The sequence below is a fragment of the Trachurus japonicus genome, chromosome 22, assembly GCF_045865225.1.
Source record: "Trachurus japonicus isolate A0001 chromosome 22, Traja_1.0".
NCBI classification, from domain to species: domain Eukaryota; kingdom Metazoa; phylum Chordata; class Actinopteri; order Carangiformes; family Carangidae; genus Trachurus; species Trachurus japonicus.
In genome coordinates, this window is record NC_140928.1 from 23,672,830 (window position 1) to 23,697,938 (window position 25,109).

General features: G+C 41.8%; 1 protein-coding gene across 7 annotated transcripts in view; it reads left to right on the top strand.

Moving 5' to 3' along the window:
- dlgap2a (discs, large (Drosophila) homolog-associated protein 2a) overlaps positions 1 to 25,109 on the top strand; it is a 162,805-nt gene that overhangs the window by 126,646 nt on the left and 11,050 nt on the right. For 3 of the 7 annotated variants that reach the window (XM_085766845.1, XM_085766847.1, XM_085766846.1), the window contains 4 exons: positions 7,888 to 7,956; positions 9,109 to 9,268; positions 10,108 to 10,324; positions 12,097 to 17,086. In XM_085766845.1, the coding sequence (XP_085622971.1) occupies positions 7,888 to 7,956; positions 9,109 to 9,268; positions 10,108 to 10,324; positions 12,097 to 15,017 (3,367 nt within the window). In that variant the 3' untranslated portion in view covers positions 15,018 to 17,086. Of the gene's footprint in view, positions 1 to 7,887; positions 7,957 to 9,108; positions 9,269 to 10,107; positions 10,325 to 12,096; positions 17,087 to 18,175; positions 18,236 to 23,179; positions 23,566 to 25,109 lie in introns of those variants that run through there. The other 4 variants (XM_085766848.1, XM_085766849.1, XM_085766852.1 and 1 more) reach the window with 4 other exon arrangements.

Sequence of the window (25,109 nt, forward strand, 5' to 3'; positions counted from 1 at the left end):
AACTCAACGGCGGAAGAAAACGCTCATAAGAGGATTACAGGATGAGACAGGCCCAATACAATGTCACAGGAAAATAAACACAAGAAATTATGTTATGGTGAGATAGAAGAAGAGTTACTATGATTACTGCATTAACAGATCCATTAGATTAGAATGAAATTAGATAATAGAGTCCTCAGATCACATAAAAGAGTAATATAGACTCACCTGCAGTAATGCTATTACAGAGAGACTGCTCAGTAACAGCATTGCCCCCAAAGGGATTTGCTGGGTTGTGTTATTATCAACATAAATATTCAAATGATCTACTATTGTTACTATTTATATGTCCAATGCCAATTACAGTAGAATGAGATACAGCCATGATACACTGCAGAGGTTAGGCTAAAGCTGTTTGAGGTCAGAGGTGGATTCCCTCGTCTACTCTGCTTCTCATGCTGTGTTGCATGTGCCGATAATTGTCTGTTTTATGCTGTTTTCAGCTCACCTTCTGCAGCACCTCACATCCTACCTCCATCTTTGTTGCATACATTTCCAGTGCAGTCCATTTAGACGTGGCATACTGAGTGAACACCAGCTACATACGCAGAGACAGACATAGATAGATCCCTCAGAGTTTGTCATTAAAAAAAAAAACAGTTCATTTTTCAATTATGAAACCTGAGGTGGGACCATTCACGTTGCGTCTTATTTTACTGCCTATTGTGGTCTTAAATTGTATTGTTATACTTCTTCAGACACCAAATTATTTCATGGCGTGTGACGGATTCATCTTTTCCAGAGTCGTTTTTTTTTTAAGGTGGCAATACGAGAAAGCAAATTCACTTTCGTTCCCCCTTCAAAGAGTCCTGCTCCTCTTTGTGTGCAGCAGAATGTGCAAACAGTAATTACACCTGTCTATTTTAGTAATATAACAATTTGAAAAAAAAAATATATATCCCCAGACTTGTTCTTTCAAAGCACAATCTTTTTATCTGCTTTTCGCTCTGCTTCGTCAGCTATATTGAGCGCATTTACCAGTCAAGGTCTGAGTTCACTGTGGAGGTTTCCATTAAAGACCTTTAAGCGGAAACTTAAAAAGCAGAACACCTGATTGCACCCTCTCATTTCATTTCTGGATCGTCTCATTAGTTTTTCCCTTTAGTTTTTATTTCTTTTTGAGAAACTTTTGAGCTAACTCTGCCCTTTGAATGAACCCATGCAGAGCCTTTTAATCCATGGCATCTTTCAATATGCACAGAATAAGAGACAACTGATTTCGGGTAATCATTTGCAATTAGAAGTCATGTTTCCTTTAAGAGGAATGCGCTTTAAAAAATTTTGTGGGTCCTGCTTTTATTTCTGACCAATTATATCATCAGTTCCCATCAGTAAGAAAAATGTGTGCACATTGGTGATGAAAGGAAGTAATTTTGTTCTGCCACAAAAACATTCACTAAAAGCTAAAATTAAGTGGAATTTGCCTTGTGTGACTCCAGGAACAACCTCAACCTCAGATCTCAATTAGTTTCAGACTGAAACTAACCCAGTCCTCTGACATGACAATGTCCTAGAGATTGTTTTTTAAACATCTATATAGATAATTTATCAACCTTCTCATATCACCCATCGGAGTGTCTCGTAAATTGCACATTTATAGTGGCATGCACCAGCCATTGCTTGTCTCGTCCTCAGTCTCGTAAATATTTAAGCAGTTTTTGGTTGCATAACTGTTTTATTCCGTTTAAAGAGGAACTATGCAGGATTTTTTTTGTTTAACTATGCTACATTTTTACCTTAATTGAACAGCTTTATAGTAATTCTTGTCTCTCTTGGTTGAAAAACAGCTTTGCAAGATCATTGCCGCCATCCCGGTGTCCCAGTTCTCGCCTCTGTGGCACCACGACACAAACGTGCTCCGTAACCTGTAATTTCTTGTTGATGACAGATAAGACTACACAAATATACATGCATCGTAACATGGTATATGATATATAACATGATTGTTATACCATTCTAGTGATTGCTTTCTCGCCGGCATTGTTGAAAACATGGCCAGGAGGAGGGTTAGCGAAACAGCGGAAAAGCAACCGGACTAGCATAGTTCCCTTTAAAGGGACACAGAGGAGTTTTGGAAAAACGAAGCGTTTTCACACTACATTTATGAGCCTCTGCGCGCACCGTATAATTCTTTGACCGGCGCAAGACGGACTCATGTTTTCATTCATCAAGAATTAAAGTCAGAGGTTGGAAGACGATCACATACCGTCGTAGTTCCGACTATAAACGACGATTCGGCGGCGTTATTCTCATGACTTGCCACAAAACCGAAAGTAAAGAAACGCTGGTCGGCTCGCCCAGCATTTCCACCACCACTAATAATAACAAAATAGCGATAGAGACAAAACAATATATTTATCGAAAATGGGCCCATTAACAAGCGTGGGTATCGTAGATTCATCCACATTAACGTGAGACTTTTTTATAACCAAATAGAAACTCCTCGTTGTCCCTTTAATCCAGTGATAACAGACCGATTGTTTCTCCAGTTAGCATCATGCTAGAAAGGTTATACAACATGGCTTATAGTACAGCTCAGGATATCGTGACACTATAATCAAATGTTCTATTCTTATTAATCAGCTATTCCTGTTCTATTGTTAAATCACTAAACTGGTATGAACATTATTAATATTCACCCATCAGATACTTCCTAATATCTTAAGATTAAATGTTAGGTAAATATTTGGGCTGTGAGGGAGGAAAAACAAGTAGGCCTACATGTGTAGATGTATACTCAAGTCATAACAAATACTTGAAAGTAATGCACAGTCTATCATAACAAAAGGGCACATTGTGGCAGTTTCATCTCTCCTCCACACAGGGCACTTAACTCAGGCTGGTTTGCAGAAAGACTCTGCCCTGCTGCAGCTTCTTCTCTTAATTTGCCAAAGGCAACTAATGGCAAATAAATTGTAGACATTATGCACAGACGACCTTGTATCTGACCTCCAGTGCAGAGTGCAGCCTATGACACCACACATACAGTATAGCTGCAGAATGTAATATCACAGTCAAAGTAAGAGACAGTGATACTGATACACTGATCGTTCCCTCACCGTTATTGTCACGTTCTCATTTCTTACACCTCACAAAGCCAACCCCGTGCCCGTCGAGATTTTAAACTCCTCCTCTACCACAAAGAATGACTTTTTAAGCAGAGGCACAGATTCATTCAATACACATCTGTTAACCTGACCCCGCTGGAAACTCGTACATGCAAACACACAAACAGAATTAATGATGAGCATCTGTGGCAGAGCGTGTGCGACGCGTCTCTGCAGGATGTCAGGAGACAGAAGCAGGGCAGCAGGGATCCAGATCCACTCTCTGCTGTCACACAGTTTCTGTTTCTGCGTACGCACTGTAGTACGCCAGAGTTTCATCCCAGTGGGTGTATGATGATAAATCGAACGTTATGGATTGTGATCAGGCAGGATGATAATGATATTTGTCACAGAAGATGCAGTCGTTTGGCCTTTTTTAGCAGCTCTTAACTCTTTCAGATTATGATGTAGGAGGATGCCACGGTGAAGTATGCTCCTTTCTCGACATCTTCCAAAGCTTACCCTGACTATCCATTTTGAATAGCTGTAAACAGTGAATGATTTATGGGGATGCAACAGCAGGAAGGCCTATCAGTTGCAGTTATTGTACTCCAAGGACCCTCTGAATAATGGCTCTCTCAGTGGTTATACCGATATTCTGCTGGGCTCTGCTCTAAGGAAGATATTGACCAGCATGGATCAGGCTGTGTGGCCAGTCTCAGAATCCATTGACAGCAGCAGCACTGTTATTGAGTCTGAAGGAGAGGGTTTGTTGTTGCATTCATTTCAAACACCAGGATTGTCCCCAAGGGTGTCATTACTGAAGAGTCCTGAACCCACTCAAAGAATGCCATAATGTGCTGTCTGTCCTCATGGATTGAGCTGGAGATGCATATAGAGAGAGCAGTTTCAAAGATTTGAGATTGGTTTGGTGCAGTGCAAAACCAAACCAAACACTTCATCATCACATTCATCAATGTTTTAGCCAATTTATATCCTGGTATTGAAGTGCACTTCAGAAGTAGAAGAGTACAAGATGTGTAAGGCATTTTATGAACAACTCATAACACTGGCACTTTCTTTTTCATCTGTAAATTCCCAATTCTTAAGGAAAATCTGATTTGGAATATAAGATGGGATCTTATTTTATTGATTACAAGAGGAAAATGTAGAGAGGAGTACAAGAAGGCCAGGAATATCAACAGTAATGCGGGTATAGAGATAGTGAATAGAATAGAATATACATACTGCAGTCCAATAGTGCAGATGAATATATTTTGAATGAATACGGCTCTCATGTTTATTTTATCTGTTTTTCATTAAAAAGACATAAAACCATATTATATTTATACCTTCAAATCTGTATCAGCCTCAGTAAGCAGCATCAGTCGGGCTAAATGGTGTTCCAGCACCTTGGATTAATGAGTAAATAGATCTGAGTGTTTAAATAGAGAGCGAGACAAATGAGGAGACAAACACACATGCACACACACACAGGAGACAGGAGATAGGCTCCTCACACAAGGCGGTAGACCTTCTAACTTCATTGTTGCAGAGGAAGTACCACCCTGCTTCTCCAGGAGCACATAAAAATCTCTTCCTTAAATAAATAAATTCATCAGGTTATCATCAAGGATCAGCTCTATGTTTGATGAATAAAAGAGCAGAGGAGCAGAATCACTTGAATGTAACCAAGCTACTGCTCATGTGATACTCAATCTTAGGGTCCCACCTACCAAATCAAACTCCCCCTGGTTTGGTATCACAGTTAAGTCATGTGCAAATGTTACTGTACACAGAGCTTCATTTGTTATAATAATAATAATAATAATAATAATAATAATAATAATAATAATAATAATAATAATATGAAAGCTGAAAACATGAGCAGCTTCAAAATGCTGCAAGCTGTGACTTTGAACTACAGCTCCATAATTCTGCATGTTTGAAAGAGTACCTTCATGTTTGCAAATGTGGCCGGTCAGTGTTCCTTTATCAAAGAATGAAACCAAACAGCAGTGAGATCAGAGTTTGTGGAAGCTGGTGAGACAGCCTGTGTTGTTCATACTTACATTTTAAATCACCTGAGATATTCCTGACTTCCTGTAAATCTAAATAAGATTTAATTAGGACACACTCACAGTTAACATTGTAGTCCTGTCCAGTACCATTATAAATGTGCATGTATCAGATTGTTGCCATAGGGTCTGAATCTCTTATCATTTGTTCGTACATGTGGCTATTTCCAGTTTTTATTCTTGGCTGTTGGCTCCACAGCACAATGATCCATATCAAGTAGTGTTTTGAGTCTACACACAAGAGTCAACACAGACACGATTGCCACCTGACACAAGAGCTCTCATGCTATTATGCTCCATCGGGCTTGTTGGGACGAAAATTAGATTGGATTCAAGACAGACATGGCGTAGGTTGGATTTCCCCTGCACTTGTAGCAATTTAACATCCCGCTGGGGCATTCAGATGGGCCAAACACAAATTTGACAGCATCAAGTCCCCGAAGCAAATCATGTTAAAGTGAGAACAGGCTGTCAGGTTGTGTCACCTCCCTACGTCTTCCCCACTTTCCAAGTCCTCTTGCGTGCTCGTGGTTGACAGGGTCGCCTCTTTGTTCATCTCTCCAATAAAGAATACATCACAGTCACAGGCTCACTGGGCTGAAACAGCCTGTGCACTCCAAGGAAAGTTAGATGTCAATGATTGTTTTAATTAATAGCCATTCGCTCCCACGAACCCCCCGCCCCTCCCTTCGATTACAGCTTCACCCGCAGGTCCTGTATGTCCTGTAGAGCCAGCAGCAATGATAAATTGAATATGAATTGGCTTTTTTTCTGTGTTGTAGAAGGGCCTGCCAAAGATGTTTAAGGAATGTATTAATGATGATGGGAACTGAGTGACATGTGGCAAATTTCACTATTAGCCATTAGCATAATGAGTCACTGAGTCAATTGGGAACGACACGTCATGTAGAGAGCAGCAGCATCAACATCAGTTTTTTGGCAGCTTAACCTCTCTTTAAATGACGGAGGCCCCAAGCCGTTCAATCAGACCTTTTTCTGGCAGTTTATAATATAATAACATTTGTTTGCCTCCCATCCATGATTAGCTCCTCGAGTTGCTATAATTAATCAAAGTTAACACTAGTAAGGCATTCAATAATCTTGATTTGACATAATGTAATTACTCATTCAAACAGCATCGGGTGTGAGCATTTCTCACATCCCAAGGTCAAAGCAGAATTCGTGTCCACTGATTCAGGGCTCAGTGTGTGAGATGTGTCGTGCATAGTTAAGCTCTTACTGAACACCTTCACCCTGCCTCATTATTTATCTGATTCAACAGCATTGCAACTGCTTGTGTGTTCAACAGAAATTCTGTAGCTTGAGACGAAAAAGTTGTATATAATTCTAAGAGACTGTGGATACAGTAATTGTAAAACATCACTATCATTATATACAATTTGGCTTCCTTGGCCAGATGAGATTCATCCCTCTTGTTTTTATTGTCATTGGGAACCATTGGGAAGATCAAGTTGTTCACCATGGGGCTTTGCAGTTCAAAAAAGAAATGCAATGAATGTACTGGTTCTGAACTAGCACACATATTTCACCTTAGTGTGTGTGTCTTCTTGTTATTTAACAAATTAAACCTTTTTGAAAATTCTTCTCTTCCTGCAGTTAAATGGTTATATTACCTCAGAATCATTCCTATTTTTTCTTTTCTCTACAATATTTCATTTTCAATCAAATGCCTCAGTCTGAACCTCTCTCCTCAGAAATTGGCGCATAACACCAACTGTCAAAGCAAAAGTTGTAGAGTAAGACAGGAAGTGAGACAGGAATTCTCATCATCCCTAGCTTTAATATAGGCCAACTATGGAAGTGTATTCACACCAAACAGAAATATTTATGGAATCCTATAGAGGACGATATTAAATAATAATGTAAGCTTGCAATTGAACACCCATATGAGTTACATTTCCTAAGATAGCATGTACAGATGTGGAAATTTATGATGCCATTGTGGAATTAGGTTCATTTTCAAGCTTACATTTTATCATTTTAATATAGCCCCCTATAGGCTACCATAGATAATTAGAGGACATTTGCTGTGGTATGATTTGATAAAGGACTGGGGCATTCTCAAAACAGCCTCTCTACAGGGATGGATATAAGTTAAGTGTACTTGAGTTATGCCTTAGCCGGAGCACCTCCATCTGATCTTGTCAGCTAAAAGCTCCACTTAATTTCATTGCTCAGAGAAGGACTTTAGGTAGTTTTTTTTTTTTTTTTTAATTCTCATTTGGCTCAATTAACCCAATCTAATTACCCACGCAGGGGGAAGAAGAATATGTGGTTTATGATGTAGAGCAACTATATTTCTTGTGCAACTTTTCATTATCAAGTGCTTTGTTATCGTTTTTAGTTGGTGCTGGTGGGCAATGTGTGTGTATGTGTGTGCACCTCCTGTGCAACGAAGCTCATAATACACTCCTCATCACGTCACTCTTGTGCATGTGCACGTGTTCCATTCGCTTCGATCAGGCGCAGTCCTGCCTGCATCCTAAATGTAACCCACTTTCACTGTCACTCAAAGGCCACGTCGGTCATATTGTATCACCCTAATGTTTGCAGCACTTTGGTGAAAAAGCCCAAGCAAACATTCAGCGTATACCACAGTAACCACAAAGAGCCAGTTCCATTGGACTTGTACCCAGTGACGTCACATCCATCCAACTCCCACTTGTGGGACTCAGTAACTCTGTTTTCTTCTCTACCCACAGCTCTTACCGCCTGGATAAAATCAACAGTGACATGCGTAACTACATCACCAATTTTGCTGCAGACTTAAGGTGAATACAGGCTCAGTGCCTCCCCTCCCCTTACCGCTCTGTTGCTGCCATGTTGCAGTGGTCAGACGTAGGAGCCAGCTGGCTGGCTGCCCTGCTGACATACTCAATATGGACGCCTCACAGAGCAAACACTCAAGACCAGTCAGTGAGAGGTCACCTGGGGCAATCTGCTTGTACTGGCAAAGCATAAGGCACTGTTAAACACAATATAGATATGATTTGATTCCCTGTTACACATTATACCAGCACGGCAGCAAAACGCTTTCTTGTATTAAAAATGAAAGCAGCGTTGTGACATCGTGTGTTTAGAGAGATTATCCACATTATTTAAGAGATAGGACTTCTTCCCATTAACAGCGACTTCACTTTTACCACTCCATTCAGAAGTAATCTCCGGGTGTTTCTGCTGTGGGATGTCTTTGGATGTCGAGAAGGTTGATTTTTGCTGTGCAAATACACACAGCCTTGCTACAGCATGACAAGATGGATTGGGGGACTTTTAATCACACTGGCATTTTCCTCGCTGCCAAACACCAGCGTTTATCTCTATAAAAAGCCCAGAAACTGCTTACTCATCCCTGCCTGCCATTACAAATACATCTGGCAGAGGGAACCTCGTTTTGGTATTCCCAATGCCACTCACATAGCATTCTTTATTTTACTTAAAGCACATTCCTTCATTGGTGCCTTAAACTCGTTGTCTCTCCAGCAGGTTTCTGCCCTGCTGGGAAAGCTCATTTAATTGACCTGGCTGACACTGGGGTCCTCTCTGAAGTGCTTGCTCACTAACTAGCTCCTGATTTGCATTTCCCTCATTTTCAAGCATTGATTGGATTTTTCAGCACCAGAGTAATCGAACTGCCTTTTTAAGGACACTGGTCAACACATCAGTGTAGCTGGGGAGAGACACAGAAAGAGTGAGGCTCGTCTCTTGGGAGACACATTATCATAACCCGTCTCCCTCTCAAGCTCAGAGGAGGCGCACTGCGCTTGATAGCACTTGATTGTTTTTCTGATTGTGTTACACCTGTAGCCACTAGTCAGCTGAACTGTACCTGATCATCAGATCAATTATATTTAACTGCTTAAGAAATCATCAGCATGGCTGTCGTCCCACTTCCTGTCTGCTTCTCTGTGTCTCTCTCTGTTCAGTCAGAGCTACCACTTGCAAGCCACCAGGGACATGCACCCAAGCATCGCCTTGGATCCCTCTGCCAACTACAACTCGCCCAAGTTTCGCTCCAGGAACCAGAGCTATATGCGAGCTGTCAGCACCCTCAGTCAGGCTAGCTGTGTTAGCCAAGTGAGCCAGGTGAGTCTGCTTCCTTACAGGTAGGAAAAAGTCTCTAATCCCACACCGCAGACTGCAGAAGGACGAAGGAGGTCCTTGCAAGCAATAATTAATAAAACTGATTTCAGCTAACAGATATATATATATTTTTAAAACCCCAGTTAAAGAGTCTAACTGCTCTAATCATAGGTATCTCCTTTTCAGAGACCCTTTTTTCTGGCTGCATTTGACCTACACTTATTTTACGCAACAGTTCACTGCACATTGTTTATCCGTCTAAATTAAAGGACTTCAACAGAGGTTGTTGAGATATTCATCTCTCTCCTAAAAGAGAGGTGTATTGATTTGTTCAGAGTCAACTAAACTCCAACTAATTCCAAATCCCAACAGAACAAGATGTTTATCTGTGATGCTGGGAACGGAATGACGATCATCAAACAACTTTCTATTCAGAAAACAACCATTTGTAACATGCCAGTATCATAGACATAGACATTATAAAGTACATCATATTCATCTGAAAGTGAAAACAGAAATAGTTCTTGTCTTATCTGACTGCGGCCCTGACGCCATTAACATCAATCTACTGCTACTGCAGAATAAGGAACCAGGCAACAGGTTGTCCACTCACATCATAAAAACACATTTTCCATTGACATCCCTGCTGCGTTTTGCATTTTAAAATGTGCACACCATTTGATTTCAGCAGGAAGCCTTGTTTTCATTCAAAGGAACACTGGCAGAGAACAAATGTCAAGTTTTAAAACTGACCGATTAAATATCTCAAAGTAAACAGAGAAATACCCTCACTGGTTTAACAGTGGAAAAACATGCTGATGGATTTTTTTTCTTTCTCACAGGTGAGCGAGACAGAAATAAATGGCCAGTTTGAGTCGGTCTGTGAGTCTGTGTTCAGTGAGGTGGAGTCCCAGGCCATGGAAGCTTTGGACCTCCCCGGCTGCTTCCGAACCCGGAGCCACAGCTACCTACGAGCCATCCAGGCCGGCTACTCCCAAGACGATGACTGCATCCCCCCCATAGCCTCAACAGTCACCTCCACCATCAGGTCGACCACAGGTAAGGACAACTAGACATAAAATCCATTTGCACAATACAACATGTGACATGTCCTGGATGTTGGTATTTTTGTTTGCTTCTTAAGTACAAGTGACAGACTGACACCACAAGCTTACACTTGGCATTGACATGTGGTTATGATGAACAGAGAACAGTTAGTGCAAACTGGTTGTGCTGTCAAACAGCTTCATATCTTTGCATGAATCACTCCTGTATGTTTCCATTGTTTTTGACAGAGGTATGATTACTGTAGCTAACACTTGTGAGCTGTGCCAGTTCATCCTACTGTATTTTGGATACAGTGCTTCATCTGCTCATCCATTGGATGCATCAGAGAGTAAAGCTATGAACCCTATTGAAAATCACAAATGGAAATTAACTGAAATAAAACTCAAGTCAGAATAAGGACATGGCTGCTTTTTCCGCTACATTTTGGATATTTTTAGGAGGCCACATGGTGAGACTTGTGAACGTACTCACAGCTTTATTGCCAACTGGTCTGAGAAATGGTGAAATTACCTATGCAACGTATGCATTCATACATACACTATGAAATCTCTTTGTCCACACTTCATACAAATTACTTTGTCTTATTACAAAGCTCTTGTCTACACACAAAGAGATCCCATAACAGAACTGTACACTATTGCGTCCAAACTTGGATAGTGAATAATAAAGCTGACATGAATACATCAGTAACAGAACTGTCACTTTGGTTAGCCACATATATACACATACATAAACTGCTGCAATAAATCTAAACGTACTCAGCTGACACGTGCATTTATTTCTGGTACTGAGCCTTGATTATAAATTGTAAGCTGCTGATGGTTTCAACAATTCCCATGATTGCTGGATTCACAGAGGAAATGATACATCCTTGTACAGATGAAGAATGTGGGAGGAAAAGAAGACAAAGTGTCTGGACAAGAAGTCTGAGCGGATTCCACCTCTTCCCACAGTAGATTCATGAACTCATATCAGTCGGACTATAGTAGGGAGGGTTAGGGGTGTGGACATCTGGAGATGTGCTTATGATCAATTCCTCATACCTGTAAATGTTTGCTTACACTGCTTTCTCAGTCAACTCCGATATCTTTGCATTTTTGTTGGGTTTTGCCACTATTTTGAACGAGGGGCAATTGGTGCTTCGAATCAATTGGTTCAAACTGGACCTCGCATTTTCAATAGGGTTCATACTATACTTCCTGATTTATGAAAAAAAAGGTCTTGAAGCTTTGCTCATCTTTGCCTCTTTTCATTGCACAAAGTACACATTTCTTTACCTGAAAGCAGAAGAGGCTGCAAGGACTGTTCTTACACCTCATTTCTTAGAAATATTGTCCATTCTCTGTGATGTGTTCCGGGAGAGAGGAGTTTCAGCTTTGTGCACTGAAAAGATGTGAAGAATGCATGCTACAAATTAAGGTTGAGAAGGCAGTGTAACAGTAATGGAAATGAGTCAAAATGGGAGCACTTTCTCAGTCTTACAGTAGTATTCAACACTGTAATGTTCTATGATATTACAGATAAATAAAATTATGGTTTCAAAACTCTTTAGTATTTATGAGCAGTAGACAAATGAGTAAATTGGGGCAATAATCATAAGGTTGGCATCTAATTGTTATACATATCTGCTATTATCTTATTTTGACTCATGGCATTCAGTGCATGACTTGATGTTACTGCTTTGTGGCAATTAAAAGCACATTCTCTCCAGCTGCTCACACCTTTGGCCATATTACAGATACATATTTACATTTGTCTTCCAGACAGAAATTATATGCAGGAAGACTCTTGTTTACCCGACCAGACCAGTATACATGAGGACTTGGCTGACACAGCCCCTCTGGCCCATGATGATCTAGGCTGCCCCATCAGAAGAGACAGACTTTACCAACAAGATAGCATGGGTGCTACAGCAAAACCTTTGTCAGGACCACCCGTCTCTCCAAGCCTCTTCAGATCTCCCAGATCTAGTGCCCCTGAGCGGCCATCACCAAAAGCCATCCAGGCCAGTATCAAAGAGTCGGCTACCTTGGCTGCAGCTATCAGCATGCAGTGGAAGGAGGAGGTCTCGGCCATGCGTCGTGAGCTTGCCGATCTCAGGAGGGACCTCTGTAAAGAGCTCCGTGCTTTCAACAGTAACTTCAACACTTTCACGCAGCACTACAACACGTGGTCTCCCCAAGGGGGTCACATGGCAGCTGGACCTGGGGTAGGTTTAGGGGGAGGGGTTGGCGTTGGGACAGGGTCGGCAGCCATGGCAGGAGCCGGAGAGAGTGCAGGGCCAGGGGCAGCGGCAGGGGCAGGGGCAGCAGGACTTGGAAGCGCTACAGTAGACAGAGGCGCTGGGGGAGCAAGAGAGAAGAAGCCCCAAGTATCCAAAGTATCTGTGGGCACCCAGGCCAGAAGCAAGGTCCTCGTCCGGCAAAGCACTGCAGATGCAGCCGTCAATTGTCCAGAGGAGAAGGAGGAGAAGAAAGGGGCCCGGCGTAGTCTGCCGAAACAGCTGTCAATGGACCCGAGCATTCTTGCCAGTCCACAGTCAATGTATGTTGAGAGTGCCATACCACTTTCTCTGGATCCAATCCTTACAAGCACTGTTAGAACACAACTGGACCCATTTGACATGACTCTTGTTCCCTCTGTAGCTAAACCAGAACTAAAAACAGAGTTATCAGACCATGAAATGGTGAGTTCCTCTGACATGGCTACTAATGAGCCAGCCACCACCCATGGTACAGTGCCACCATCAGAAACAGCCCCTGACATACCCCAGGATACAGTGACAGTGGAACAAGAAATGGTAATCACTGCACAGCTAATACATATAGACCCAGATAATGAGTCCCAATCTGATACTGAACTGCCTCAGACTGATGACACGAAATCTCCAGATGCAGAACTAATTAAAAGAGATAAGATACTGCTACCATATCCAGTCCCTGTAGTTACCGTGTCTCCACCTGAGGAACATGATGATGTTATCATGTCAGATTCAGAGTCTCCTGATCCCAACACTGTGAATAAGCCAGATCCAGTGTCTCAAGATCCTACTACTGTGTCCTTGCCATATTCAGGATTAGAAGATCCTGATCCTGTACAATCAACAGATATAGAACCCAAACCATCAGACTCATCTGCAGCATCTTCAACTGACCCAATTAACCAAGGCCCACTCTCAGCGTGTGATGTACCCTCAGTCGATCTTGATACTGTTGTACCATGTAATGTAGTGGCTGACATTGATTGTCCATCCATTGTGGTGTCAGAATACCCAGACACAGAACCTCCACTAAGTCCATGTGACAGTGATCCAGATCCCATTATAACCTTTCCAGATTATCCTCCTGACCCTCCTGCTGAGCAAATTACATCAGTCTCGTCATTTGCCAGTTCAGTAGACTCTCCGCTAAACACTGAACCAGAGCCCCAAGACTCAGAGTGGCCACCCCTTCCAGAACCTCTTGATACCACCCCTATATATCACGCTGATCTGGTCCACTTTGACTTAGTCATGCTGACCTCCCTAGATCAAGATGATCTCGACTCAGTATTCATGGACCCTGAACCAGAACCATTTGATGTGAGTGTTGACTCTCCATCTAATGCTGAGGATTTAGACCCACCCATGTACCTATCAGATAGTCCAAGTTCTCCCATACCTGCTGGTGACCCTACCATGCCCCTAAGTCCGTTATATCTTTCAGAGTCAACAGGATCCCTTAGTTCAGATCTAGCTTTGGATAATCAACTGGCTCTGATGCCTCAGAGCATGGAATTACACGAAGTCCCACTGCCACAGGTCATGGTCACAATATCCCCACCTAGTTCTGTATCTCCAGATACATCACTGGAGATGGACTTTGGACCCACAAGTCCAGTCCCAGATCCATTTCCACAAGATGTAGACCTACCCCCAGATCCTCTTCCACCAGACACAAATCCAGTCTTAGATCCTCTTCCACCAGACATAGATCTTTCCCCAGATTTTCCTCCACCCGACACAGATCCAGTCCCAGATCCTCTTCCACCAGACATACAGCTATCCCCAGATTCTCCTCCACCCGACACAGATCCAGTCCCAGATCCTCTTCCACCAGCAACAGATCTGGTCTCAGATCCTCGTCCACCAGACATAGATCTGTCCCCAGATCCTGTTCCACCAGACATGGATCTAGCCCCACATGCTGTTCCAGTAGACACAGATCCAGCCCCAGATCTTCTTCCACCAGATATGGGTCCACCTCCAGCCTCAGATCCTCTTCCACAAGATATGGGTCCAGCCCCACATGCTGTTCCAGTAGACACAGATCCAGCCCCAGATTATCTTCCACCAGATATGGATCTAGCCCCCGATGCTGTTGCAGTAGACACGGATCCGGCCTTAGATCCTCTTCCACCAAATGTAGATTCATCACCACCAGATATTATAGTCATACCCCCAGATGACCTAGCACACATGGAGTCAGATGATATTATAGTATATGAAGAATATGAGGAACATGTGGAAGAAGAGACCCCAGGTAGTCCAGAGAGGTCCTCAGGTGAAAAGGCCTTTCTGTGGTACAGGTGGCAGAAGAGGGGCCATAGACGAGAGTCAATGCATAGGAGCGCCAGTGTGGAGCTATGGAGCGGTCGATATGAGTATAACAGTGCAGAAATCACATACGTGTCTCTCACTCTGTGAGTTCATACCTCATTCTCAGCAGACAAAATGTAGCTCAAAGTATGGTTTCTAGCTGCCAGTGCACTGTAAAGGGATGTGCCAATCTAAATGTCATGTGATCATTGGCATTCAAGGCAAGGACTTTCCTATATACAAGCCTGCAGTAAAAGCCCAGGAAAAAAAGACTGCATTGGTAGCAGCAAAAATAATATGTCACTGACTGCAAGAATCTGATGAACCCTCTGTGGTGACAAATTTACTGAACAAGGATGCTTCAGTAACATTTACTGAAAGCTACATGAACTTCTCCAAAGCCTGTTGTCACCACTGATGTGAATTCTCTTCCTGGACGGTACTGCTTATTTCAGAGTACCTTTTTTAATCACTGGATACACTTGTAATGAATGTTCCTGTTCAGTCAGTGGATTACAGCAAATACATTTTACGCATCTATTTTAAGAGACTCTCCTGGAGCTCTGTTATAGACCATGGACAAGATGGCCTTATGTATACGAGGTCCAGACAATCCTTGCAGTAATAATGGAAACTTTACTTTTGCTGACTTGTCACTCCAGAGTGGGGTGAAATAAATCTTGGCAGTTATCATATAACTATAAGGACATACTGTTTACTATGTGAGCTGTTGGAAGGACTCTGCAGGTATAAAGAAAAAAGGACATGGTGGTGTGGAATGATGTTTGCACAATCACAGACAGAGCTGGAAATCTATTAATTTATTGGAGAAATGACTTTATCATTCACACTCATCCTCAAATATAATAGCAAAACAGTACAGTTAGGGTATGTAGCCTCACAACCTCATGTTGCCTACATGCACATACACTTTGCTACCAAACTACAGCACATAGGCCTACTGTACACACACATATTTGCTGGACAAGAGTATACAGATACAATTATAAAAAAAAATAATAATAAATCATCATTAAATTTATCTGATAATCTGACTATAGTAATAATAGGCCTTGTTGATAGGTGATATTGCATTTTTTACAGTAAGATATCATCTCAATGCTCAGGAATCAAAGACTGAGAATGTAATACGACCGGGACATAAGTGTAATGAAATTAATTTGAATTGTGTTTCTTCCTGAAAAAAAGATGTACATCTTTTTTAAAGGTGTGTTACACTGAATGGTGAAAATTATGCTGTAATGGTGCATGACAGATTGCCTCAATATTTTGTGCATTTCATACACGGTGCCTCACTGTAAGTATTTGGTTCTGTTTATAGTTTCATTTCAATGCAACGAAAGGAGCCTACATACCACCAAATCCATGGAATTCGGTTACCAGCAATGAACAGCTAAAAACCCAGGCAAATCACAAGATACATCTGTGCTATCTATCCAATTAATGGGCTCTATATAGAATCACCCACTGAAGTCTGTGCTCTAATAAAGTGCACTGGAACAAAAGGAATGTTTCAGCTGAAGATCAGTGAGCTACCAGAAAAAAAGGATTTTCCTGAGTGTTGTTTTGAATTGAATATGCACAGAGCACTTCATGAAAGTTTTGCTAAATTGACTGAATCTGAAAGGTTTTCAAAGCACTGGGAAGTCAATTAGTTTGTATTGTTTCATTTTTTCTGCTCATTTCACTGGTGTTAAAAAAAATACGGTCTTTTCCTCCCAGGACCCCTACCACATTTAAATTTTCATTTGACAAATTGTTATCTAGAAGTAGCACATAGTTAAACCTGTACTGCAGTGACTTTATGTTAATTCATTTGATATAGTCTGATAATAAATTGTCAGGATGCAGTCACGCAAGGAAAAGTACTGGCATGTGATAGGCCTTTTTTCTCTACTGTGAACTTCAGAACAAAGGAAATGGTGCTGAAGTTATGAAATCTCTCTGGAATGAATGGATTTTTGCCAAGAAAACTTGATGTGGTAACTGAGCTGTGTTTGTCTTAACACGGGATTTACTGTTAAATCATTAAAAGGCAAATAAGCCAATGACCTCAATAGCATGTGAAACAAGTGAACTGCCCTACTGTAATTTACATTATCAATTGCTCTCTCTATACATTCATTTTCATCTTTGCTGAACTTCGTGTATTTTAAGTGGAGTGGTCACTGTCCCTTTTCATTTTCACTCAAAGAAATATAAAATTGATGATGTGATTTTTGTTGGATCGAACATGTCCCTTTACATCTTGGGAGTTTGATTTGTTGGCCAGGGCGTATTTGCAGTACAACACTTATGGTGCTAACAGTGCACAACGTAAATCCTAGTTAAATTATGCCAAATATCATCATCAAGACTTTGTTTGCATTGTTAGCACTCTTTACAAGCCCTACTTTCATGAGAATAAATCTGGCAAAATGAAGAATGCATACTGTGCATCTAAATCTGAGGCTAAATTGACCAATGCCTCAGTTAATCAGTAAATAATTTAAGAAATACACCAATAATATCTGAAAATAAAACTATGAAAACCAAAAAACCTCCCTTGTCCTCTTAAAGACATATTACCTTTACTACGCTGACATAAACCTAGCTCCAACAACATGTGTGAACTTATGTAATTTCCAGTCATTGAACAGGTCAAGAAAATTAACAATCACTATTCTGTTTCAATACCACACTGCTAATATTTGTTGATATCCATAGACGTACACCAGACTTTAAGGGGCATCAGCTCTGTGGTTGTGGGTTTTCTTTACCTGGTCACCTGTGTCAGTTCGGTGGTAAATGAAGTGGGCAGGAGCATCGCGCAGCGAGGCCAAAAGTTATAATACAGGTTACTGCATCTGTCTGAAAATGCTGTACAGTAACATTAGGTGTGAATGAGCCTAATGAAAACAAAATGTATCAGGAAATAAACAGTATGTGTGTGTGAATCATGTTACTCATTGTATACCCCATCCAGAACTGCCCTCATGACTCCCTGCTCTATTGAAACATGCTGCTGTTAACACTGTCTGGTTTTGATGACTGTCAGCGTGTCTCTTTATGAAGCGCCTTTTCAGGAAGAGTGTCGTCCTCGTTGTGATTTTGCTGTATGCCTCTGTGCAGGTTGGTCCTAACAGCCTGCAGTCTCTCCCTCTCTCCATTACCTCCTTGTGTAAAGTTCATAGATTGTACTGTGCTGTATGTTTGGGCAGATAAGCCCATTCTTCTGAATATCCACCCCACTCCCTTGTTTTCAGGAATCCAGTTCTGCCTTCCCTCCACCTGCAGCATTGATCGGACTCCCCAGCAAACCCCAGGTAAACCTGCTACCTGGGCCGTCCCCCATTGCTCCATATCAATGCGCGAGACATTATTTTAATGAAATATCCACCTTGAATAATGTTGAGTCTAGACAGTTAATGAAAACTACAGTATGTGATATTCTTGATTTACAGCTGGGAGTTTATCGGATGTATAACAATTTATTTTCGCTAAAAGGACCACTGTGTATTAATGCAGTTTTACCATTTGTCACTGTGTTCCCAATACAAATATCAGTTATTTATTCATCCATGCAGAGCTTGACCCTACAGTTGCTAGATCGACTGCGAAATGCAGATGTCCCAATGCACCCACATTCTAACGCATCCTGTTTTTTTGACTTAGAGTCTCAATGTCTCAATGGACTCTCAATTGTTCAGAGTGCTCTCTGTGCTGTTGCTTGACATATTTACGATTGCATCACTTTCATAAACCGCCTCCATTCCAAAGTCTGCAATATCACATGAGTGCAGGCACGACTGCACACAGCACCCTCTGGATGTTTCTATTATTAGCTTCCGTTGGGTATTTCAGTGATCCATCTAAGTCGACAAAGAGGCCCATTTGTTTTCTTGAAAGGGTGAGGTTAAGACCACGGTGACAATGCATCTAAGTGGTGACATGCAAATGCTGTTCAGTTTGCCACCAGCAGCTAAAACGCCATTACTTATAGACAACACTCAGTGGTGTGACTTTCATGAACAGCAGGACAACATCGGAGGCATTATAGGCAAGGGGGGTGTTTGAAAACTCTTCTTTTTTTTTTTTTCTTCTCGGTGATCCATCACACTGCTCAGGACACTTTTGAACTTTTGCAAACTATCCAGCGTTGGTTAAATAATCTTGAATAATGACTCACCCAGGCTGGTTTTTGTTATCTATTGTTGGCTATTTTTAAATTAACGTCTTTATTGTTTCTGGCTGCAACACTCGTGACGCTGCCAATAATGGAGCTCGCCATCCATCTTCCTCTCTCTCTCTCTCCCTACCTCCACATCATCTGCATATCCTTAAAAGCCTGTCGCCAAACAAACTGCTGCATTTCCCCTACAGTGATAAATCCAATCGGGGAGAAAGACTCTTAACGGCATGTCACTCAATCCCCTACAGCCCCGCCCTCATGTTAGCATACAAGTCAGTCCTGATAGATATAGAGAGGTCCTAACAGAACAGAGATGGAGTGGTTAAATCACTGCCTTTGTGTCTTATGTTTATCAGCCTCACAGGCACAGTGGTTGTTGTTTGTGTGTGTGTATGTGAGACAGATATATATATTTAAATATATTAAATGGAGTATTCCCACTGAATACATTTAGCAACCACTGAACATTCTCCATCATTTTAACTGTACTCGCTGTGCATACTGGCTGCTGAAAATGTACATGCACACAGGGAGACGCCTTCTTCATCTTGCTGTTTGGCTTTTTGACAAATATCTTTTGGAAGCTAAATGATTTCATTCCAAACTCCAGTCATAGTTGTAGTACATTTTCTTGCTTACTGCATAATACAGTATTTTAATCTGTGATTTGCTTTGCACTGTACACAGAAACCCAGAGTCAGACTTGTCCTCTTTCGACTCCTTGTTCTACCTCACACCAGGTGTTCTTTACTTTTTTTTTTTTTTTTTAGTACGGCCGTCCTGACAGCTCAACACAATGCAACTTAAGAAAATACATGAGAGCACACAAGAGAGTTTTAATTTGAATTGCATTGACCTCTAAAGGCCACCATAATATAATAGGAAAATATGAGTGAGTATCGTGAAAAAGCTGTCATAAACACTACATGTTCACATGAACTGCTCTTTATGATCTAACTTAGCGAGCAAACTTTAAATAACTTCGGGAAAACTGGTGACATGAAGCGTCAAGTTGAGTTTTAGTGAAGTGACATGAAGAACACAAAGTGCATTTCGCCTTTCACACATTTCTCATCACATACTGCGAGATAATCTTCGCCTTATTCCGATGTGACTGACACGGTAATTTGAGGAGCTTTGTTTGCTTTTCTGTTCTGACAATCATTTACTGTAAATGCCAATTCTTCTATTTGAATAGATCTGAATCCCAATTGCTGTGCCGACATCAGAGCACGCTTGTTTGCTCATTGAATCCAACTCGTTTAACCTCAGAGGTGTAGAACATTTTCCCCATCTGTCATGTGTCCCCATCACCTGCGACAGCATGTCGGACAATTTTGAAAATGTGAATTTCTTACTGAACTTGCCATATGATCCAATGCTATACGTCTGTGAGTGACATTCACAACAACAAAGACATTTATATCTGATTTAATGCTGCATCCTCTGGACAAAAATGATCTTTATTTTCCCTTCAGAAACCATTGCCAGTGAGAGAGTGAGTGAGGTCGCTTCAGACAAAAAAAAAAAAGTGCTGAGTAATCCTGCCATCGCTAGGAGGGAGTCAGAGTTATGACACCCCCCCCCCCACCCCTTTGCACAACTGGCTGGCTAATAATGGCTCTATTTTGGTCCTCTTGCTGAATCATGTCCCCTGAACAGGTCATCCCTTTCCTCCCTTGATCTCCCTCTTCCACACACACACACACACCAAATAAAGCCTCTCCCTCACCCTCCACAAATCCACCCTCCCTCTGGTTTCCCCCTCCTACATTTCTGTCTCCTTTCACCTCATCTTACTCACTAATGCATCTTCTCAGCCATGAGAAGTTAATTTTGTGAATGGACAGCAGCATGCGTCATTAAGCCCCTGGAGCAGAACGCTTTTCACAGACCAGACGTCTCTGGCTATTTATAAGCACAACCAAAATACGGGTGAGAGAGAGGCCAAAAGGTGTTGCAGGTTTTAAGGGGAAACTAAGAGTTTCAACCTAAATATATAAGTCCTGCTCTCTCCGTCCCTTGTTGCAGACAACCGTGTGTTTGTTCTGTAGTTGTTCTGTTCAGGCTACAGTGTAATGAGGGTGAAATGGTATTAGTCTCTGCCTTAGCTTTTTGGAGGTCTGCATGAAGGATGCAGCTCATTAGAACTCAAAATAGATCCTGTTTTGGTCTCATAAGGACTTCCTTAATTGCTTTGTGTGATGTAAGCATTTGTAAGGCAAGAACAGCAACAGAGTTCAACACCATTTGCTTCTTTGTCGGGGAAAACGATAACCCATAACTTAACCTGCAGCATGACTCACTGTTATTCCTCCTCGCCTTATTCTTTCTTCTTTTCTTGGCTCCGAGGTACCTGGCACGCTCTCAGCTTTGATCAGAACACACCAAACACAGCTTGTGCTTCAGATGTTTCGGCCTGTAACTACACCCAGCTCCTCTCTCAAAGCCTCGCTTGGAAATAAAGACACGTCAAAGCCTAGAAGGCGTTCATGACCCATTCCTCAGTCCATCTCTCTGTGGATTAGGTCCATATTCTCATTTGCACTTGAAAGAAAGTAACCCCCCCCCCTCCACCCTCCTTCTGTCGTGAAACGGACAGAATAAGAAGATGAGAGTTGTCAGCGTTGCTCGAGCAGGAGCTCCTCACCAGGATCCTCCACACGAGTGCTGTTGATTGCTGCTCCGGTTTTTCACTATCATCCATGTCTGAGGAGAGTTTCAGGTCACAGCAGCTTTGATGTTCTCTCTCTCTTTATCGACTTACTCCATTATTTAAATAACGTATATTCATCACATTGAAATGGAGTGCACATTTTCAACCATTCTCTCCCTTTATCTGAATTCTGGCAATGAATAAATGAGGGAGGGGAAATGATTTCCAGGAATAACAGAAAGTGTTCACTCTGAGGTCGATGAGGTGACCAGGACCTGTATCAAAAACAATGTTTTCACCCATTTTTAGCAACCAACTATAATTAAGTGGAAACAAATAATGTTTCAGCCTAATGTCCCATCATCATAGTCACTATGATGTATGAGCTCACCACATTATGCTAATGAGGTGATTAAATAATGGAAATACATTAATTAAGTGTTAAAGTTGAGTGATAATAAATCTGAAAATAATCAGCTTCCTGTCAGATAACTGGCTGTGAATACTTGGTGTCCACATGGTGTTTCCTTACCACAGCAGTTTGGGTTCAAATCCAGCCCGGGCCCGATGGTGCTGTTATCCTCTCCTGCCTTCCTGTCTTGATTATCATTGTATATATGTAAATAGACACAATCCACTGCAGAGTAGGTTCATTACTAAATGAACAATGAAACAACCAGTGACATACATCTGCCGTGAGAATACAAGAATCTGCAACTGGAAGACACACGTGCAAAAGAGTGTGTATTGATCCACAGCTGAAAATGGTCCCCAACAAATATGCAGTCACTCCTGATTATGGAAACTACATCACTCAGCTGTTTTGGGAGTTGAATTTTACGTTAGATGTTTATGAGCCATTTTGATTTGGGTTTACTCAGATTAGATAAATGTAGATTAGATAATCCCAAAACCACAGGAAAAGACAGGAAATCACAACATTGAGAGTGAGATAAATTAACAAACTGTTGGGTTTTTTTTGTCTTTTTCAAAGGAATTGTTGCCAATAGTTAAGACATTTAACATCAGCAGTCAGATCCTGCAAGACATGTGGTGGTGAGAAAATGGGATATGGTGTCAGTGTGGTTTTTAACCTTTACAACAGAACTTCTAAAGGAGGATGTGAAATACAATAGAGAATACTGACTTTCACAAAAGAGTTGTTCATTGGTTCTCTTTTATTATTATGCTGCTATGTATTGACTGATTTATTTTAGCTGAAACTTCATACATTGTTTGTTCATGTTCATCAAGTTATATTTTACTTTCTTACATAAATAGATAGGTGGCCTAAGGTAATTAACCCATGTTTTTTTTCCTATCCATTGAAAACAAAGCTTTCCCTTTCTGTGATGGCCACGACACATAAAATCACCTTAAGAATAACTTTTCAAATAATCATGTCTTTGCACCTTTTTCCAGCCATCACCTACACACCCAACTACAAGAAGACCCCTCCTCCAGTCCCACCACGCACCACCTCCAAACCCCTCATCTCCATCACGGCCCAGAGCAGCACCGAGTCCACCCAGGACGCTTACCACGAGGGGCGGCACCCTCATGGTGGGATGTGGGCCTCCGATGGTCTCAGTCTGGGGCTGAGCCCGGGCAGGGCCCTCTATAACTCCACCGACAGTCTGGACAGCACCAAGGCCGTGACTATAGCCATGGAGGCGGCCGGAGTCATGGCCGGGAAGAGACACCCGTCCACAGACAGCCACAGCTCGGTGCTCACCTGCGACAAGGCCATCCTGGTGTCCAAGGCTGAGGAGTACCTGAAGACGCCGCGCTCCTCTATAGGGATACAGGTCAGTCCTGTGCTCCTCCTGCAACCACAAAGCTATATGGTTGCGTAACTCGTAGCTACAAAATACTCTCACACACATACAGTACATTCTACTCCGAAACGCTGCTCTCTTTTCAGCAGCTAAAAATAGAAAGGGTGAGTCATATTACTGCAATCCATCAATTAAGATTCAACTCATGCTGTAGCAGGATTTAGTGAATGATCGTTCAGTCCACGGTTCATTCACTCCCTCTCCAGTCACTGTACCTATCTCTCTCTCTCTCTCTCTCTCTCTCTCTCTTCTCCTCTCCTCCTCCTCCTCCTCCTCCTCTAGCTCTTCATCCTGCTACGCCTCCCACTCCCTGTGATCTTACCTTGGTTTCTTTCCCTCAATCTTTGACACTGGCTGAGGCTCTGCCGTTGTTGATCTCATGTCACAGTCTAAAGGTTGCAGGTCTGCAGCAGAACAAAGACAGAGGAATCTCTGGCAGCTCACATCATCACTCCGATGTTTGTTCAAAGCAGAATATCAAAGATACTCTAAGAATATGAGAATTTAAAAGTTATGGATGGCATCCTCTCTTACACTGAGCATAGGGAGTAGTAATTTTCCTTTTCTCTCTATTTTTCTCGGTTCATATACTTTAGGTTCTCAGCTCCTCTTTATCATCATAATTCCCTCTGTCTACATACACTTTCTCCTATTTATCTTTCCTAAGTGTACTAACACAATTATTATTCTCTTTTGAGTCATAAATCTATACATTCACAAACTCACTCCCGTTTCTGCTGACTGCCAAGTGCAAAGTTGAACTCAACCTTTCAAACATTTAAGGAAACACCCATTCATCTCATTCTGGGGGTGTTTGAAAGTCACTGGGTGCTGTTCAAGTCATTCTTGCAAGATAAATCAAGCGCACCTTAAAGGGTAATTGCTGAGCTTTTTTTCAGCGGATATTAATAAAGTCCTTTGGCTGGAGATTGGTCTAGGACCCAAATTACACCGAAGCCATTGACTGTCAGATGTTGCCATCGGGGAGTCGGCCAGCGAATAAATGATCCCCTCAAAGTCAATTGATCCTGCTCCCATTGCTGCACTCTATCATATCTAGAGTTAGGCAGTACCCAGCAGTGTGTTTTAACCACAAATTACATTTCTCTCCGTTATGTGTAAAATGCAAGCAATGACAAACAGCCTCCAACCCATTAGTTCTAATAGGCTATTAAAATGATGTACTGGATTTCAGTCTGCCGTCTTTTAAAGAAACCTGGTTACTGTCCGCTCTCTCCCGATTTATACAAAGTTTCACTTCACTGTGAAGTGATCTTTAATTATAGAGAAACGTAGTTACCATAGCAACATTGGACAACTCAGGAAACTTCAGGTAAAGTGGACACAAGTTCTACCAAGGCTTCAGATGACGTACTGCTGTGGAAGGATAACCTCAGAATGAAAGGAATATTTCTGGATGAGGACACAGCAAAGACGGCAGTTTACTGGACTCTTATTCACTTGGTAGAAAGTGCAGTGCACATTCACATATCTGTGAAGAACCAAAATGAGTC